This window comes from Cervus canadensis, chromosome 8, assembly GCF_019320065.1.
Source record: "Cervus canadensis isolate Bull #8, Minnesota chromosome 8, ASM1932006v1, whole genome shotgun sequence".
Lineage (NCBI taxonomy): Eukaryota > Metazoa > Chordata > Mammalia > Artiodactyla > Cervidae > Cervus > Cervus canadensis.
This window is the reverse complement of record NC_057393.1, coordinates 36,707,598-36,729,135: the sequence shown is the minus strand read 5'-3', so window position 1 is coordinate 36,729,135 and position 21,538 is coordinate 36,707,598. Positions and strand designations below refer to the sequence as shown.

General features: G+C 40.8%; 1 protein-coding gene across 7 annotated transcripts in view; it reads right to left on the bottom strand.

The window, feature by feature from the left end:
* The window catches only part of CPEB3 (cytoplasmic polyadenylation element binding protein 3), a 190,719-nt gene that overhangs the window by 18,776 nt on the left and 150,405 nt on the right, over positions 1 to 21,538 (bottom strand). For all 7 annotated transcript variants that reach the window (XM_043476008.1, XM_043476010.1, XM_043476007.1 and 4 more), the window contains exons 8-9: positions 18,110 to 18,224; positions 8,732 to 8,913 (exon numbers count right to left, since the gene is read on the bottom strand). In XM_043476008.1, the coding sequence (XP_043331943.1) occupies positions 8,732 to 8,913; positions 18,110 to 18,224 (297 nt within the window). The remainder of the gene's footprint in view (positions 1 to 8,731; positions 8,914 to 18,109; positions 18,225 to 21,538) is intronic.

Genomic DNA, 21,538 nt, shown 5'->3' with positions numbered 1-21,538 from the left:
TTGTCACAAGTAATCTGAGACCTGAAGGAAAAGTGAGTTTTAGGCAGGGAGAGGTAACTATCCATAATCACCCTGTAAAACAGAAAAAAAGACCAAGATGAGGAAATGGGAGCTGAAGCAGAGGCAGTATGTAGTATACAGAGGGTCATGTAGGCAGTGTTAATTGACTTTGACCTTGAACCTAAGGGCAGTAGAACATAATCAAAAGATTTCAAGGAGAGAAAGATGTGATTCAAATCATGATTTTTAAAAGACTACTTTAGACTTTTTTTTCATTTTTTATTTATTTTTGGCTGTGTTAGGTCTTCAGTGATGCGTGGGCTTTTCTCTAGTTGTGGTGAGCAGGGCTACTCTCTAGGTTCAGTGCACGGGCTTCTGACTGCAGTGGCTTCTCTTGTCACAGAGCATGGGCTCTAGGGTGTGCAGGCTCAGTAATTGCAGTTCCCAGGCTCTGGAGCACAGGCTCAGTAGCTGTGGATCATTAGGCTTAGTTGCTCTGCAGCATGTGGGATCTTCCCAGACCAGGGATCAAACCCATATCTCCTGCATTGGTGGGCAGATTCTTTTTTTTTTTTCATTTATTTTTACTAGTTGGAGGCTAATTACTTTACAATATTGTCGTGGGTTTTATCATACATTGGCATGAATCAGCCATGGAGTTACATGTATTCCCCATCCCGATCCCCCCTCCCACCTCCCTCTCTACCCGATCCCTCTGGGTCTTCCCAGTGCACCAGGCCCGAGCACTTGTCTCATGCATCCAACCTGGGCTGGTGATCTGTTTCACCATATATAATATACATGTTTCGATGCTGTTCTCTTGAAACATCCTGTGGGCAGATTCTTTACCACTGAGCCACCAGGGAAGCCCAGATTGCTTTAGTTTTTAATGTACAGAATGAATTGGAGATGGGCTAAAGTTGAACTGGGGAGACCAATGAGGAAGCAACTGTAGATGTCCAGGTGAGAGATGACAATGACTCACTCCAGTACCCTTGACAGCCTTCCATGGTTGCTCCCAGCCCCTGCTCACTCATATATCATCCTAATTTATTCTACACACTTACTGAGTGTCACCCATGTGCAAAGTACTCCCATTCAGACCTCTGGGCACAGTGGCAGAGTCAAGATCATGCCAGCAGTCTTGATCTGTAAGACAGTGGTCCCCAACCCTTTTGGCATCGGGGACCCATTTTGTAGAAGATAACTGTTCCATGGACTGAGTTGAGGGGGGTGGTTTTCGGATGATTCAAGTGCATTACATTTATTGTGCACTTTGTTTCTAATTTAATGCCACTGCTGATATGACAGGAGGTACTGGTCCATGGCCTGGATGGTGGGGAGCCCTGCTGTAAGGAACCACCATTTAGAAGCTTCTTCCACCTCTGGAGTCTTCTCACTGCTATGCATACTGTGGCATAAAGCTTGCTGATGTGTAGATTTATCAGCCCACTCCAACAGGTGACATATTCTTGGGGGACCTTAATTAATACATAGAAGGGAGCAGAAATTTGCCAACAGCCCAGCCTACCTTGTTCCTGTGAATTTGAAGAGCACAGGTTAATAAGTAGGATTCCCTGCCTCTAATGATCCCTTCGAATTGTGGTGCTGGATTTGTAGCACCACATTATATATATATATATATATATATATATATAAAATTATATATATATAATTCATATACTTCAAAAAGGTATAAAGTTGTTACCAAAAGAAAAATTTAAAAACCACCTCTTGCCCAAGAGGTGAAGAGATACGCCACGTCCGAGGTAAGAGAAACCCAAGTTAGACGGCAGGCACTGAGAGAGGGCATCGGAGGGCAGACAGACTGAAACCACAATCACAGACAACTAGCCAATCTGATCACACGGACCACAGCCTTGTCTAACTCAGTGGAAACTAAGCCATGCCGTGTGGGGCCACCCAAGACGGCCGGGTCATGGTGGAGAGGTCTGACAGAATGTGGTCCACTGGAGAAGGGAATGGCAAACCACTTTACTATTCTTGCCTTGAGAACCCCATGAATAGTATGGAAAGGCAAAAAGATAGGACACTGAAAGATGAACTCCCCAGGTCGGTAGGTGCCCAATATGCTACTGGAGATCAGTGGAGAAATAATTCCAGAAAGAATGAAGGGATGAAGCCAAAGCAAAACAACACCCAGTTGTGGATGTGACTGGTGATAGAAGCAAGGTCCGATGCTATAAAGAGCAATATTGCATAGGAACCTGGAATGTTAGGTCCATGAATCAAGGCAAATTGGAAGTGGTCAAACAGGAGATGGCAAGAGTGAACATCGACATTCTAGGAATCAGCGAACTAAGATGGACTGGAATGGGTGAATTTAACTCAGATGACCATTATATCTACTACTGTGGGCAGGAATCCCTCAGAAGAAATGTCATCATAGTCAAGACTATGCCATCATAGTCAACAAAAGGAGAAGTCTGAAATACAGTACTTGGATGTAATCTCAAAAATGACAGAATGATCTCTGTTCATTTCCAAGCCAAACCATTCAATATCATGGTAATCCAAGTCTATGCCCCTACCAGTAATGCTGAAGAAGCTGAAGTTGAATGGATCTATGAAGACCTACAGGACCTTCTAGAACTAACACCCAAAAGAGATGTCCTTTTCATCAAAGGGGACTGGAATGCAAAAGTAGGAAGTCAGGAAACACCTGGAGCAACAGGCAAATTTGGCCTTGGAGTACAGAATGAAGCAGGGCAAAGGCTAATAGAGTTCTGCCAGAGAACGCACTGGTCATAGCAAACACCCTCTTCCAACAACACAAGAGAAGACTCTGCACATGGACATCACCAGATGGTCAACACTGAAATCAGATTGATTATATTCTTTGCAGCCAAAGATGGAGAAGCTCTATACAACCAGCAGAAACAAGACAGGGAGCTGACTGTGGCTCAGATCATGAACTCCTTATTGCCAAATTCAGACTTAAATTCAAGAAAGTAGGGAAAACCACTAGACCATTCAGGTATGACCTAAATCAAATCCCTTATGACTATACAGTGGAAGTGAGAAATAGATTTAAGGGACTACATCTGATAGACAGACAGAGTGCCTGATGAACTATGGACGGAGGTTCGTCACATTGTACAGGAGACAGGGATCAAGACCATCCCCAAGAAAAGAAATGCAAAAAAGCAAAATGGCTGTCTGAGGAGGCCTTATACATAGCTGTGAAAAGAAGGGAAGTGAAAAGCAAAGGAGAAAAGTAAAGATATACCCACTTGAATGCAGAGTTCCAAAGAATAGCAAGGAGATAAGAAAGACTTCCTCAGCGATCAATACAAAGAAATAGAGGAAAATAATAGAATGGGAAAGACTAGAGATCTCTTCAAGAAAATTAGAGATATCAAGGGAACATTTCATGCAAAGATGGGCTCAATAAAGGACAGAAATGGTATGGACCTAACAGAAGCAGAAGATATTAAGAAGAGGTGGCAAGAATACACAGAAAAACTGTACAAAAAAGATCTCCACGACCCAGAAAATTATAACGGTGTGATCACTCACACTCACCTAGAGCCAGACACCCTGGAATGTGAAGTCAAGTGGGCCTTAGGAAGCATCACTACGAACAAAGCTAGTGGAGGTGATGGAATTACAGTTGAGCTATTTCAAATCCTAAAAGATGATGCTGTGAAAGTGTTGCAGACAATATGTCAGCAAATTTGGAAAACTCAGCAGTGGCCACAGGACTGAAAAAGGTCAGTTTTCATTCCAATCCCAAAGAATGCTCAAACTACTGCACAATTGCACTCATCTCACACGCTAGTAAAGTAATGCTCAAAATTCTCCAAGCCAGGCTTCAGCAATACGTGAACCAAGAACTTCTAGATGTTCAAGTTGGTTTTAGAAAAGGCAGAAGAACCAGAGTTCAAAATGTCAACATCTGCTGGATCATCGAAAAAGCAAAAGAGTCAGAAAAACATCTATCTCTGCTTTATTGACTATGCCAAAGCCTTTGACTGTGTGGATCACAATAGACTGTGAAAGAGATGCGAATACCAGACCACCTGACCTGCCTCTTGAGAAACCTGTATGCAGGTCAGGAAGCAACAGTTAGAACTGGACATGGAACAACAGACTGGTTCCAAATAGGAAAAGGAGTACGTCAAGGCTGTATATTGTCACCCTGCTTATTTAACTTATATGCAGAGTACATCATCATCATGAGAAACCCTGGGCTGGAGGAAGCACAAGCTGGAATCAAGATTGCCGGGAGAAATATCAATAACCTCAGATATGCAGATGACACCACCCTTATGGCAGAAAATAAAGAAGAACTAAAGAGCCTCTCGATGAAAGTGAAAGAGGAGAGTGAAATAGTTGGCTTAAAGCTCAACATTCAGAAAACTAAGATCACGGCATCCGGTTCTATCACTTCATGGCAAATAGATGGGGCAACAGTGGAAACAGTGGCTGACTTTGTTTTTTGGGGGGAGCTCTAAAATCACTGCAGATGGTGATTGCAGCCATGAAATTAAAAGACACTTACTCCTTGGAAGGAAAGTTATGACCAACATAGATAGCATATTAAAAAGCAGAGACATTACTTTGTCAACAAAGGTCCGTCTAGTCAAGGCTATGGTTTTTCCAGTAGTTATGTATGGATGTGAGACTTGGACTATAAAGAAAGCTGAGTGCCAAAGAATTGATGCTTTTGAACTGTGGTGTTGGAGAAGACTCTTGAGAGTCCCTTGGACTGCAAGGAGATCCAACCAGGCCATCCTAAAGAAGATCAGTCCTAAATATTCATTGGAAGAAATGATACTAAAGCTGAAGTTCCAATACTTTGGCCACCTGATGTGAAGAGTTGACTCATTGGAAAAGACCCTGATGCTGGGAAAGATTGAGGGCAGGAAGAGAAGGGGACGACAGAGGATGAGGTGGTTGGACAGAATCACCGAGTCAATGAACATGGGTTTGGGTAGACTCCGACAGTTGGTGATGGACAGGAAGGCCTAGCTTGCTGTGGTTCATGGGTTTGCAAAGAGTCAGACACGACTGAGTGACTGAACTGAACTGAACTTGCTAAAGATGGTGACATGGATGAATAAGATGACAGCAGAGATGACAGTGTCAGAAGTTACAGGAGGGACTGTTTCTATAACTGTTGTATATTGGCATATTTTATATTCACAGGCAAGGGAAAAGGGCCTAACCTAAGGAAATACTAATGTTGCTTATTTATAAAATGGGAACTCTCTGGAAAGCTCAAATCAACCTTTAGAAGACACATAAACATAAAAGTGAAATCAACCTAAAAAAGCATCTACAGCAAAGGGTGCAGTTAACAGAGACTCAAAGTACCATAGGCAACAAAATAAGGTATTGCTGAAAATGAAAGTGTTAGTCACTCAGTAGTGTTCAACTCTTTGCGATCCCATGGACTACAGCCCACCAGGCTTTCTGTCCATGGAGTTCTCCAGGCAAGAATTCTAGAGTGGGTTGCTCTTTCTTTCTCCAGGGGATCTTCCTGATCAAACCTGAGTCTCCTGAAGGCAGATTCTTTACTGTCTGAGCCACCAGGGAAGCCTGAACGTATTGCTGGCTATGTTCAAAGCAAGAAGAAAACAAGAGGAGAGAGTAATATTTGGGGGAAGGGAGTGCAATATTCACAGAAAACCAGTGAGAAGGAGCCCCACTCAAGACAGAAGCTGGCCTCCATCTCTCAGAGTAAAGAATATGGTCTGCATGTTGGTCAGCACAAAGAGCATGAAGATGGAGCTGGGAGACAGGGAGAGAAGGGAATCCATCACTTGCGGTAATTTTCAGTTTTCCCACTCACATGATTCTCATTCCAGGGCACTGAAGGAACCAATAGACCCCTTTTGACACCATGTGGCATCACAACAGTCCCACTATACACCCGTCCAGTGAGTCACACTGTATGTACCGCTTTCTTCTTCAGTACCTCTTCCAGGCTTCTCAACAATCTAGTGGGGTACCCAAAGCTATTACTATTATTGTCCTTATTCTGAAACTCAGAATCTAAGTGACCTGCTCAAAATCACACAGCCCACTGGGAACAGGACCACATCTAGCCCCAGCCATCTGGCTCTGCCCAGGGCTCTTTTCACTAACCAGCGTAACTTTTCACTGCATCTTCAGCAGAACAACAATAAAATTCAAGCCATTTAATATTAACAACATCAGTGTAAGTACACTTCCAACAAGATGAATACTGTTAAATCTGCAAGTGCCAGGTAAACATCTTAATTGCCATATGACTCTGGATGTTCAGTCTTCAAATCCCATTTAATCTTCAGACTTTCCCCAGGAGTTACAGATGAAGACCCAAGGCTCTGGGCATTAAGTAACTTGTTTGGGGTCACCAGAGGTCTGGTGATTGGTGCAGCAGAGGTTTAAATGTACTGGGATCTGTTCTGGCTCCAAACTCTATACTCCTATTACAACTGGCTGCTACCCTAAATGCTTATCAAGGACCATCCTAAGGTATGGAGGGTATTAGGTAATCCAAATGCAGAGAGCAGAAACAGTCAGTGGCATTCCTGAGAAGTTTGATGAGCCAAACACTTTTCTATAGCATGGTCTGTGATTATGCTAGCAAAAGAAACGTCACTTCTTTCTTCCTTACTTAGGTCTAAGTCTTGTGGGCATCAATGCTGAGGGCATGAGTATAGCAGAGGTGAGGGCAGAGGTAGGCAATAAAACAAGTAGTGCCTGAATTTTCTACGATTCTTGCAGGAGTTCAAAGAATACCATACACCCTGGAGTAAATGCACTTCCTTCTAACTAAGGAGTAAGACAGGAGGTTGTTAGGGTGGTAGCAAAGGAAAAGTGGAATCTTTTACCATCTTTAGGACCTGCTTCCTGAGCAGTCTCATGCCTTCTGGCTTCAGAGGGGAACAAAAAGAAAGCTACTTGGATACAGATGAGAACACAGGCGCTTTTCAGGTTAAGTTTATTGCCTGGGATTCACCACTGACCAGGGCAACACCAGTCTAAATGTAACAGAATCTGGGGTTTCAGATTCACAAACATATAGGCACAAGCAAGTCCACCAGCAGCAGAAGTTAATAAAACCCTCCACAGAGCACCATTTGTCAATCCAACAGAGGTTTACCAAGCACCTACTGTATCTACACCTGGAGAAGGAAATGGTAAACCACTCCAGTATTCTTGCCTGGGAAAATCCCATGGACAGAGGAGCCTGGTGGGATACAGTTCATGGGTCGCAAAAAGTCAGACACGACTGAATGACTAGACGACGACGACAACTGAATCCACACATTAAGCAGTGGGGAAGCAGAGAATGAGACAGACAGCATGCCCAGCTTCGCGGAGCTCACAGTCTGTAGGGGAATTACTGCTACCAAAGGGGTGCTGTGGGCGCTTGAAAACTAGGAATGGAGTTGAATCTTTATCACCCCTGACTTTCCACTGATTTAGAGTATTTCACGATTTTCTAAAATAATCATTCATTTTAATTAAAAAACGAACCACCACTACTTATAGAGATCCCAGTGATGTAACAAATAGATTGTTTATTTTAAGCACTGGCTTTTGTAATTTGATGTATGTCTTAAAGAAAATGTTAGCTTATTGACTTAAAAAAAATCCATCCCCCCATTGAAACTTTTACCTCCTAACACACTTAGGTCTGCTACACAAAACCAGTTAGTCAACCATAGAGAGGAGTTGACACCTGGTAAGAGATTTACTACTTTATTTATTCCCATCCAGTGTGTGCCCCCAAAACAGCCTTGACTGGAAGCATTAACAGCCACTGGACAATTGCATATGGAGGTGTTTAAGGCTTGATGTTTTTCCCCTTGCTCCGTTATTCTATCAGTCAGGTCTCAGATTAGCTCGTAACTCCTAGTCCCCCAAGCTTCCAAACAGTGGCAGAACTGGGGTTTAAACCTGCGTCTGTCCCCAAACCCAACTGAGCACACCAATGCTCTCCAGCTCTACTGTCTCCTGTTTGGATGACGGCAAACCTGAGTGCCTCGACTGGCCAGGCAGGCAACGTCAATGAGCAAGGAGACAGGTAAGGGATATGTCTGTTTGCGATGAGCAGGAGGATGACAGAGCGCTGGAGAGGGGACTAGAGGGGACAGCAAGCAGCTACTGCTATCAATAGCTCCAGCAATTGCTATCACATATGATCTTGCAAGTTTAAGAGAAATCGGAACTTCAAAATCTTATGTATACTCCTGAAAGTTAACATTACATGTTAGTTCAAGTTCTTTGTTTGAAGAGGACCACGTGGGTCAAACAGGCTCTCAATCTTTGTTACTGTGCTGTTGGCATCATCTTTTCTTCAAAAATATTTATTTATTTATTTGGCTCCACCAGGACTTCCTTGCAGCACACAGGATCTTCAGTTGTGGCATGTGGGATCTAATTCCCTGACCAGGGGTGGAACCTAGGTCCCCTGCACTGGGAGTGCTGAGTCTTAGCCACTGGACCACCAGGGAAGTCCCGGCATCATCTTTTAAACAGCACTGGTTTGTTTTGCTAAATTGTGCAGCATTACTTTCATAAGTGTAACATCACCCCAGGGATGGGGGAAACAGAAAGTTCATTAACGCCTTAAATACCAAGAGTATTCTCTTTTTCAGGGAGCCTAGATGGACTCATGGACTAACGCCACATAGGTGTTTTTCTCCCCAGGGGCCCATGGAATAACTTTCATTTCTTTCCCATGGCAATGATACCCCAAGCAGTTGCTTACCCGTTTGTCAATGTCATTGTGTTGGAGCTGCACAAAGCGAGCGCTGATGGCTGCGATGTAACTCTGCTGATTGGAGAATGCCACACGGCCAGCACCTTTCGGGTACTTCAACTCGGGGTCTGTATCAATGCCAGCATAGCAGACACCACCATATAAACGGTCCATGATCATTGCCAGTTCAACTGCAAGAAAATAAACACCATTTGGTATAAATGTTTAGAAGGGTCTCTTGCCCAGGAGAAGGAAGGACTACATGGAAGAATCATGCAGTGTAACTAAGAAATGGAAAACCCATGTTAAGTATCATGAAGAGTGTCCACACCAGTCTTAGAACTCAAGAAGGGGAGCTCCTCATAGGATATTTGAAAACAAAATGAAAAAAGAAAGAAAGAAAGAATTTACACACACACACAAATTTACACAATGAGAACTTCAGCAACAGTATAAAAGAAATGATCTATCGGCAACCCTCCTTTCTAATTTCTAACTGCTTAGTCCACTAGAGTGGACCCTGGGCAGGCAAAGCATTTCAGGTGCCCTCACAAGTTAATAAGAAACAGTCTACTTACTGACCCCTAGGGCTGAAAGTAATTACTAAAGTCACACTTCTAAATTAAGATTAAGCTATAGAAAGAATTAACTCTAGAGGCAATATGTTTACAGCCTAGAAATAACTCTCCACAATTTTCTAAAAAATAAAAGATTTTTAGAGTTTATTTCAATTGAGGAATCTCCATACTAACTTCTCACACTAAATTCTAAATAACAATACTAAAAATGATAATAGCAGCAATAAACATTTATTGAGCGCTTATAATCACCAGGAAACACTAAGCTGCTAAAAGGCAGTAAAAGCACACCCATCCTGTGTCCTGCTATAAATCCAGAGGTCTGGTCTGCACTCTTCACTAGAGCTCTTTGGATATCTGCAAAACACCTGGGCAGAAGGCATTTGGAAATTGGACATTCCAAAGGTCTGATATGCTACAACTGTCCTCATCAGAAGGTACCATGGAGAGACATACAGCAGTTACTTACCTGGATCCAAACTGCCTGAAGTTAATTGTTTACTTGATACTGGATGGCACCTCCTCCAGGTAGGACCACTCCTTTCAGGCCACTCACATGGTTTTAAGTCCAAAAGACTTAGCCCTACTCCTAGGGAATGACCCAAGAATCTACTTCCTCAAATACCTACACATGGTATTTGGAAAGGAGTGGACAGGGAAGACAGATGAAGACCTGGGCCACAGCCAGCGTGCAAAGGCCCCCAGACAGCTGAGCTCCACAGGAATCAGTATCTGGGGGAGAAGGACAGCTGCACAGGCTGGAAGGGCAGGAGAAGAACTCTGCAGCAGGTTCAAGGGCTGAAGGGCTGAACGATGCAAGAACTCCACCAGATTTCTATGAACAGAAGGAGAGCCATGTACTGCTGTAACAGTTATGTCACTGTGAAAGAAAGGCTGTCTTTCTGACTTCTTCAAACCAGACTGCTTAATACTGGTAACTGATTTCTAAGCTTCTATTTCTAATAGGAAGAATGACTTAACAACCAACAGGTAATTTTCAGAAGATGAGTAAATAAGCTAGCAGTCATTAAGCCAGAGAATAAGTGCTTTTAAAGACAGAAGAGCAGAAAGTTACCCCAATGATCCCATTATGATCAGAATTACTGAGTCATATCAGTCAAAGAAACATTGCTGGTTAGAGCCCAAGTGGACCCTGGCTTCAGTCTTGGGGCAGGATCCGGAAATCACATTCATTCAAACAGTGCAATAAGAATCAAGTCCCTGTTGTTTAGTTTTTAAGTCTTGTCTGACTCTTTGGTGACCCCATAGATTGCAGCCCACCAGCCTCCTCTTTCCATGGGATTTCCCAGGCAGGAATAAAGAATACTGGAGTAGGTTGCCATTTCCTTTTCCAGGGGATCTTCCCAACCCAGGGATCGAACCCGAGTCTCCTGCTTGGTAGGCAGATTCTTTACCACTGAGCCATCTGGGAAGCCCAAGAATCATGTATGTATCCTGAATATTAGAATTCAGTGGGTTCTTACTTTGTCTCAACAACTTATGATGGCTTAAGGACTTCCTCACATAGCTAATGTTATTCCAGTCACAGAGAAGAAGAAATTGAAAGTTGAATTTATTTACCTTAGTCATTAATGAATTTCCTTTATTAGTCAAGTTGGCTTAGTAAAATAGGTAACCTTGGGGCCTGGAAATTAAACACTAATTTCCCAAAGACCTGGCTTCTTCTGGAATAGAATAAGACAGTGAACACTCCCTCAGCCTGGTGAATGGCCGGGAGACGAATGTTCGCAAAGGATTGAATGCACTTGTCTTCTACCCTTAGGAAGGACTCAAGAAAGTGTCTAATTTAGAAAGAGAGCTTGAAGCTCTGGCTGAAGACAAGAGCTACTGTAACCAGAGGTTCTTCTAAGGCATCTTGGTCTCCAAAGGAACTTTAGGGACCTGCAGATGGCAGAGACATCTACTGAGACTGGAAGATCCCAGCACCTTCCACAAGCACTTTGTGAATCTGGCTGTTGGAAAATCATCTTCTCGGCCCAAAGATTCAGTCATGGCTGATGCTATTGGCAGTTAAGCAGTTCTGTTAGGGAAAAGAAACCCTCATTCACCTACGCTTTTATGAAAATTATATAAATTAATAATTTCCACTTAGAAGCTTATGTGCAGTCATTTTCTTGGCCATCCAAAAGTCTGCAGGCATTTTAGCCAATGAAGTCTTACTCAAGTGAAGGACAATTTATGAAGAAACTAGAAGAAAGAATCCAAGGTGACTACAGAAAATTTTTGGGGGGGGAGAATATGAAGATTACTCATTTCTCTACCTTAACCTGTATTTAACTACAAAAACCTCAAAAGTCTGATGATCCTTGAAGAAAAGTAAATAATAACTCAACAGCTGCTGTTTGTATTTGGTCCTTATTCAGTCAGCAAGTCCTCATTAAAAGCGTACTTCCTGCTGCCTAAACTCATGCTAGACTCAAACAACAGAGGGATGTCACTTAAGTACTAAACAGCATTTCTAATTATTGAGAAAAGTAACCAGTTGGTAAAAACAACATAAAAAAAGAGTAATTTAATCCACCTACTACATAGGTAACTAACAAACACAGAGCAAGCTTTCCTCAAGTCCTACAAAATTCTAATCTGAAAATACTTTTTATATGGAAGATACAAATCACCTACAGATGTCATAATATACAACTACTCGTAGAGGCTAGGTTTTAAAGGATTCTTTACAGTGAGCATTATCAGTTAATGTAGGAAAGTTCCATATAAATTCCCTTCCTCTGAATGAGGAGGAAGCTGAGCCAGCGAGAGGGCTACCATTTTGACTACTTGGGAGGAAGAGAGAAAAACAGAAGAAAAGCAGTAAGGATCTGGTAAAAGTCAACTAAAACCTTCATCTATCTATCTATACATTATGAACTCCATCCTGCTCTTGAAATGTGACTCCTTGATCAAGGATATGTCTTATCCGGAAAATGTAGTCAAACCACCTACTAAATGTATGACAGTGATTCCTCATGTGAAACCATCCTCGGTAGCCGACATGGACAGCGTTATCTCCCAGGAGCACGTTCTTAACATTTAACCTGAGGAAGATGAGGGTACCAGAGGCTGAAATTCAGACAGATAGAGGTGACAGCAGGCACAGACAGAGTCTGTGAGGAAGTCAGATGTCTCCAAACCACTTCTATTTTTTCTTTCCCATCCAGGCAGTGTTAACAGGGTCTGTCTGGTCACCACAGGGGTGGGAAATTAGGAGTTCTGATAGCCATAACCAAGGGCATTCTGTACTTTGGCTAAGATGTTCTATGCTTTTATGGTAACTCAGATCAGCTCATAAACAACTGTTGCATGAGAAGAGTACACTACTACAAGTCTAACCTACACACTGGCTCTTGTGATGAGCTTTCCTGTGTCCCAGACTAGAGAGGGAAACAAAAATATTGCAGTTGTATGTAGCATATAGTATGTCCGTGAATTCCTCTGGGTTGTGGTGGCCATGCCCTGGAGGTGAATCTGAACCCCAACTATGGCTCCTGTTTTGCTCCCAATTCTTCATAAAGATCTGAAAGGGATCAGCTCAACAGAAAGAAAATCATGATTACTCTCCCATCCTGCCCCACCCCGGGGTCCTGTTCCTACGGTTTAATTAGATTTCAAAGTTAGCCTAAGGCAATGTAGAAGTCCAAGATACTGTGAGAGCCAAATGGGACAGAGCAGGAATGAGGTTTCCTGAGGGAAATACTAACACATTCATCTTTTCAGATTTTAAATCATGAATCCAGAAGCTCCATTTCTCCTCTTTGCAAATAACAAAGCAGACAGGAAAGAGGCATAAGGCACCTCAGGGTGACAAAGAGGCCTGCACTTCTGAAAGAAAGGAAAATTCAACTCGAAGGTGGACTTTCTGAGTTTACAATTGCCAGGTTGGATCACAAAAGCGGTTCAAATATCTTCAGTAGAGGAAATGCTCATAAGCTTCCACTCTGCATGAGATGTTGGGAAGTTATGAATATTTTCAATAAATGGTATGAACAACCAACTAAGTCTGAGCGATAAGAGTATTTAAGTTGATTAAATCGAGCTGGTACCAGGCTGACTGTTATTACCGTTATGGAGACAGAATCTCAGATCTCAGCCTGATAAAACAGCTTCCCTCTGTGTAAAGAGTCCCAGACTTGAAGTCTGGAGATATGAGTTTGAGCCTTAGCTTTTTTAATTGTTGTGGTCTTGACTAATCACCCACTTTGAACTCTGCTTCCTTATCTCTATGATGAAAAGTCTACCACTTACAACCTCACAAGGTTTTCATGAGGATTAAACATATACGAGAACTCTGGGCATACTGTTGGGCACAGAGTGGCGCTCAAATGTTTCATTTTGTCCAGGGGTTGTTTTTCTTTAACATTTGCTTAACTCAAAGATCTTTGCTTAATATTAACTTGGCCTGGTTTCTGCTCCATAAGCACCAGTTCATCCCAGTCTTACTTTAGCTTTAAGTTAATGTTACTCAAACTGCCACTAATATGGCAACCTCTGACATCAGCTGTGGGTGAGGGTGTGCTTTCCTAGAGGAGGGAGCTCACAACCACCTATCAACACTAGAAAATCCTTAATCTTAAGGGCAGTGCAGTGAATTAAGTCAGTATGCTAACTGTGGAGTTTATCTGAGACAACTCATTCTGAACTTGGGATTGGGTGAAAGAAAAAGCTTCTAGTGCTGACCAATTTGACATAAGAAGATTTCTGTCTGCTACCACTTCACTGAACAAAAAGGATATAGTTATAATATTCCCCTTTCCTAAATCACAAATCAGGATGTGATTCCTAATATGTGTGGCCTACCAGAATGTTTGCACAGAATGTGTGGAATAAATGGTCTTAGAAAAATTCATCATATTCTGTAGATGTATGCCATACATTAGTGAATATTTACCTCAAAAAAATGTTTTCCCCTAGAATTTCCATAGAAAAGCCATCCTCACAACAGTTGGGGTGGGTGCGGGGGAGGGAGGGCAGAATGAGGAGAAGAAAATACCAGGATCCACAGCAGAAAGGGAGAAACAAACAAGAGAGACTCATCAGAACAACAGCTAAGAAGGTGAAAGATTCAAAGATGACAGGCAATTGGCAGGCTCTAGGAACTCAAGACTGATCTTTTCTGCAGGACCTGGTCAGATAAACTGTCAGGAGGAAGTCAAAAAGTGGAGGAACAGCTCACAGATGCCTCTAACTAGAAAGGAATACTGAGGGTTTTTCAAGCCTGATGAAAGTTGGAAATGCATGGCTCCCAAAGTTGGATTACTGAGGCAGCCCCCAAATGAGATGTCTAGGTTCAGAAGCTCCAGTCAGAAGATACTCATGATTACAAACCAGGGGAAAGTACACTCCTTTTCCACTCTTTCCTGGTGGTCTCTCCTCAAAACTCCCAAGCCTGGCACTTACTTGCTCTCAGAGCAAAGACATGCAGTCAGGAAAGGTTCTCATGCCATAGGGATATGCAACAGGGAGATTTCGGCACTGAGATTTAGGAAGACATGTTGCTTACAACACCTGAATGAAGAGTGGCAATATGCTCTTGCATGTTCAGGTGGTAGCAGGAGAAGAGACAGACAAGAGAGATGGATCACCGCTTTCCTCGTACTGACTCTCTGAAGAATATGTACACTTTAGCCACACGGTGGCATGACGAGTCTACCCACAGCCTTTCCTAGCGTGGGGGTGGGGAGAGAGAGGAAATGGAAGGAAAGCAAGATCTGGAAACAGCAGGAGACTTCAGGCAAACCATCCTTGGCCTGCCATTGTCACTGACAGGAGTGATGGAAGGGAGAGACAAGAGACAGTAGAAATTACTTGACCTAGAAAAGGCAACAATCAGGCAATCCAACTTTGGGTAAACTCATCGAGATTTTCCATCGATATTCTCCTACTTTCAGGCTAATTTTTCTAGGCCCCAGATTTTTTTTTACCAACCTGAATTTTTAAAAGTCACGCCTGTCAAAAGATCAGAAGGAACAACCTAAACTCAGTCAAGACAATCCACTTAAAACAGGTTGCCTTGTATCTTCAGAAGTGTTTGTGCATTTCTGTTTAGTGGGATAAGGACTATATTATCATTTATTAGAGATAATGGTCCCTGTCTTACAATGGGAAAATATCAAAGACAAAAAACCTTATGAGATCCAAAAGGATAATTCTTGAGTGATGATGTTTTATTCACTGTAATGTGCTGAAGGACCATTTCTGGCCCAGGATAAGGTGAAAATCAATCTGGACACACAAAATCTCACTTGTTGAGTACCAGCACTAGTATCTAGTTTAGGATCATCTTCTATATAGTGCCTAAAATAGTTCTAAGACTTTCCAGAATTCAAACCACAATACTCCTGGAAAAAAATGCCCTGACATATTTAAAAACCAAAATTTGAGCATTATTATGTTAAGGAAAATAATTTAGTATTCAATTAATTGGGTTAGTATTCTATTAGCACATTTCTTAAATCTTTGACTTTATACGTGATGACCGGTTCAACAAGAGTGGGATGTCCATTCAGGGTGGTATGACGTGCACTTTCTCCGCGCCAGTAACACAGTGCGTGCTCAATACATGTTTACTGTTTAAGTGAACTGCACTGTATTCAATATAAGATTGTCTAGCAAAGTCAAACTGAATTCTTTTAAAAACAGTCTTCTATTCCAAGACACACACCGGTCCACAAAGCTCAGTGTGTTCCAAAGAAATTCAATTCTATGCACAGGGATAAAAGCTAAAGATGTTAACTCTTTTCATCCAGACTGCTTGGCCTCCAATCTGGAAGTCTTGGATAGAGTAAAATTCCAGGATGCTAATGTAGATTTGTTTAGCCTTCTAGAAACTAGCTACATTTATAGGAGGTGCTGGCAGTGACTACAGATTAATATCCAACAATGGCAAAAACAAAATTTTAAAACAAATTAGTTTTCTTTTTAAAAAATGAACTTTGAAATTTATAAAACATGCATTATCTAGGCAGGGAACACAAAATCCAATTTCTGACTAGGTAACTAAATATAATTCCTGTTTAACTCTATAACATGTATCATCTTACAGACACAGAATGTTAAAGAAAGAATACAACTCAGCATCTTGGGTTTCCTGCTGTGCTGTCAGTGTGATCACAGAACCGTGAAAAACAGATGATCACAATTAGAGGTCCATATCTATCCTTTCAAATAATTTAAACAGAAAGAATAAAGGATGAATAAGCTTGAAAAAAGCAATTTAGTTATAAACTATAGTGTCTTAAAACAGACATGAGATTAAAGTCAGTTTTGTTATTTTTACAACTGCAGGAACTCTTCTTTCAGAAAACTTTTTTTTCAGATTCCCATCTAAGAAAAAAGGGAAAGGGCTAAGATATTAAAACTACTTTGTGTTTGTCTTTAGTTCCAAAAAAGAACAGAATACTAGCAAGGAATGTCCATTTTTTTAATAATATATTTGCAATTTAAAGACTATGAAAGGGGATTTTTCTCTTTCCACTCCTAAGCATATCACCAGTTAGAAAAAGCCAGGAATATTACACAGCGCCCCTACTCACACTTTTTTTTTTTTTAAAAAAGCACAAGCTCTTTAGAAACAAAGGGCTGCATTGGCCCTCATCTCATAATGCTGTTCACGTTTGAGCTGGCCCTGCTTAGACTTTATTCTCTGATGGCAGATAAAGGGGAAAGCATCTCTGCTGCTCTGCTTGCTTTCTTTGGGCAAGTTTGCCACTAGGATGAGAAAAAGACCCAAGACACCTGACTTTCTGAAATACCATAAAATTATAAACTCCAGTCATAATTAATTTGTTTTAAGGTCTTTCAAAATAGAATTATGAATACATCTTTACAGAGACCTAAACTTTTAGCAGTAGGTTGGAGTTGAGATTTGAATAAATGCATTAGAAAAGGTGAGGAACATTCAGAATTAAGAAGTCACCAAAGGCACAGAGCTGTAGGGACATTTCATAATTCTGTTTCACAGCTTGATTTAATGATCTCTGCTTTTTCTTTTACTTTTTAAGTAGAATTAAGTCTACTTGTTTACACTAACATGAGATAACACTGCCCTTTGCTACTACAGTGGCAATGGTTACCTTATTTTTTCATCTTAGTTTAAAAAAATGAACTCAGCTATTTTAAAGCACTTTACAAACTTTGTTCTTACAAATAATTTTACTATATTCCACAGGCAATCATACTGATCTAACAAGCGATTAATTTGTCTTTGGTGCCTCAGTCGATTAGGATTCTGCCCAATTCCAGCAGGCACAATTATTTAATCATTGGAAAGGAACTTAAAAAACAAAAAACAGGAGCGCTTTCATGAAGTCAAAATAAAGATGCTCAAATACATAACTCACTTTTCAAAGTACATAAGAAAAAAACAGGAATCTGTTTTGCTTGGGAAGAGTTCAGTCTGATTTCCAGTAACACAATTTCTAGCAGTGGTTTGGCCCTGGACAGATTTCTGATGGGGTTACTTCTTTTTCTGTTATATATAACAATACTAACTGGCTAACAATGCACACTGCCAAATTCACTGCTATTATTTTTTAAATAATTGGTTGAACAGGGAATCACTAATTAGAATCCAACCCTCTGAAATAACAGTTTAATGAAATTCACTCTTGCAGCATAAGAAAATACAACATCTTGGCAGAAAACATTTAAGGGTCAGCTCAGTGGAACTGATATGATGGCCTTCTTTTTGGAGACTGTGTACGGCTGACCAGAAGCCTAGAAAATACTGAAGACTAAACACACTGGGGATTGTTGTTGTTGGTTTTGTTGTTGTGGTGTTACTATTTCCACTCACCAGCTCGAAGGGGTCGTGGAACTCCCCCAACAAAGATAGTTTTTCTGGGGTCCAAAGGCTGTGAACCATCCATTACAAAGTCACTGTCACTTAGGTTCCATGGTCGAATTTGCACCTGAAAAAAAGTCGTTTACTTGGTCCTTACTTCATTTCCATTAACCCCAAATGAGAATAAGGTGACTAAAGATAAACCCACTGATTTGTGCATTGTACAAGATACACAACCCAAACAAAATCCAGTTATTAGTTAATGTAATCTCTAGACATATGCTGTGAAACCTTCAGAAACCACCTGTGGTTTTAAAAAAGGGTAGCCTTTTATAGATAAGAGTCTGGGTTTTGAATAAGACCCATTTTAACACGTTTAACTGTTCATAACCTGTCACATTATAGCACTTAGCTTTTTAAGAGGTCACCTAAAGAGGGAATAGGAACTTTTAGAATATTTTCTAAAAATTATCTATATCTCTGGCTTTTAAATTATCACCCCTTAAAATGAAAACATTTATCTTTCAGCAATATGATTTAACACAGTTTAACAAGTTAGCACACAATTACCAGCAATATCAAATACTGAAGGGCACAGAGTTATCTACTTTTGGTTGATCTGATTTTCCTAAATAAATCCAGTAAAATAAAGTTAAGTCTAGAAATTCAAGTAAATTTTCAAAGAGTAGGAAAAGAAATCTCTATGACATATTTCTTTCTATTTGGTAATGTCTCTTCACTGGGACTGACTCCCTGTCCATAGTTTATACTATGCTCTCCTTATCGTATAAAATATTTCACCAGAATCGTAACCTTAAAACATATTCCTTTCAATCCATAACTGAACTATCACAGAATAGCTTAAAACAAAACCACCACCAAAAAACCCACTCACACAGAAAGGCCAGTTTCAGCACGGACTGAAAACCACCTGTCCATGCGCTCAGCTGGCCATGTGTTCAAGCAGGCCAGCTGTAAGGGCGAAGAAACAAGCAGTGGTTTTTAAGGAACATGCCTCTCCTTTCACCTCATTGATTACGATAGGAAACAAAACAGCTGAACTTTAATTTCCTTAGTATCAACAAAATTTTTTACTTTTCCCATTGCTCAACCACCAACACTTAATGCAAGGAAATATATATGACAATTTTTTATGTGGCTTGCCTTATATCCAGTAGTTCTTCTATCTGAAAGATAAATCTGCCAATGACACTTTCAAAACACCTTGAATCAACTCCAAGACTGGCATTGCTCATTAGAAACAGGCTACACATTCATTATGACTGTTACAAAATTTACCCCCTACACAACTTTTGGAGCTTTTATGACACAGTTGCCTTTACCAGTTACTGGAAACCATAAAATCTCCACATGGGGGAAAAGAAAATCCAGTTCTTTCCTTGTAAAATCTAGTCTGTTTGACTAAATTATCAATCCCTTGATATGTACCACAAAGACAGATTCACCAATACCATAAAACATCATTTTCAAATGCCTTCATGAGGGCTCCTTATTAATGTTTAATTAAAAACACAATCTCCTGACACCAAAAAAAAGGATTCTAATGTCAACACACAAAAGACAAGGCAAATCTTTTTCTGTACAGAGCCCTTTTTTCTTCTAGTCTCATCCCTAGTAAGGTAGTTAAGGTAGCTTCAGGATCTGGTAATTCTATTTACTTTATGATAACTGAATTCAATCATATGGCTCACAAATAAAAACAATTCGTGTGTAATATCCGTAGTGTTCTGGTTTCATTTAATCAGAAGTACAGAAAATAAAGCCTCACACAATAGCTGGAGGTTGCTGTTACTTCAAAGAACTCTGCAGAAGATCTCAAATCCGCCTGCTGAGATGCTTCACTGCTGCCTCTTCTTCCCTCTAACACCCTCCCCACCCCTTCATTACATCACACACAACCCATTCCCTTACCCTATTCTTGGGAAAAATACAGGAAGAAGACTAGGGAGACAGTAATGATTAACCATATTCACAAAACCCACATTTCCCAGCTGCCATCACAAAACAGCTCCTCAAAGCTCACGCCACCGCGGATTCAGAGAAATGTCAACACGGGCCAACATCAGCACAGTCTACGTGCTAAGCAAGAAATATTGTGGTGCTGTTTGCATTGAGAAGTTTCATTCACACTCCAGTTTCTTTCTGAAATATAAGACCATTCTTACTCAGGAATGTTCTCCATCTTCTAAAGTTTATTCTCAGACCTCAGGGTCTAATATTCATGTTCTATCTTTCTGACTTACTCTTTGAATAAATTCTCTGGTCCCAAGACACGCACACAAGCACACACACACACACACACACACACAAACACATAGGATTCTCTACTCTTTTAGTCCCATACTTTGTAAGCTGACTCAAATATTTTGTAGAAAGGAATACAATATAAATAAAAGAACTTTTTATTATCTTTATTTCTTTAATAATTATTTTTGAGAAATGTTGAAATTAGACCTCTATCTTAATTCAACACAAACTTCCCCTGGCAAAACAACTTTTACATCCACAGTGACTACTCTGTGTGTGTATATATGTCTTTGTAAAACAATTCTTCTACTATGTTGTCAAATAGGCTACACGCTGGGCAGTAAAAGCCCTAACATCCTAAGGAAAAGATAAGGAAAAGATTACTTTAAGTGAAATTGACATGGTTCCAGTACCACTTCCTGAAGAAACCTGATCACATCTGGTTACAAAGGTGACTCCAGGAAGAGGCTATCTGGCAGACAGCACCCACGAGCCCTTTGCCTGCGCCACAACCACACGGCAAGGGTTACACAGCACGGAACGTCTGTAGGGCCAGACAGGTAGCATAAACATGTCAGGTTACCAGGACAACAGTTAGTAGGCAGGCAGTGACACTATGGAGTAAACCACTCCTTTTATTTCGTTTTATATTATACTTGATGAACAATGTTGTGTTAGTTTCAGCTGTATAGCAAAGTGATTCAACTACACATATATGCGTGTATCCTTTTTCAAATTCTTTTCCCATTTAGGTTGTTATAGAATATTGAGCTGAGTTCCCTGTGCTATAGAGTAGGCCCTTGTTGGTTATCTATTTTAAATACAGCCATGTTAAACCACTCCTTTTAAAGGAAGTAGACACTTCTCTCAGCTAGTATTTATCATTTGCGAATGTGTTGTCAGACTTTTTCATTTCTCAAAAATAGCTATAAATTCAGATTTTTATGTGAAACTCCAAGATTTCTGAATGTTGGGAACTCATTCAAATGTGAAAGTCACTTGTACAGGCTAGACAAAATTAACTGCAGGCCAGATCATTTCTGTAGGCTCCAGTCTGTGATCTCTGGTTAGAAAGGTTTAGTTATCACACAGTTCACAAAGGAATGTTTTGTTTCATAAGCACTTATGAGAGAAAATATTAATACAAAAATGGTTTTCCCTTAGTTTCAGTTC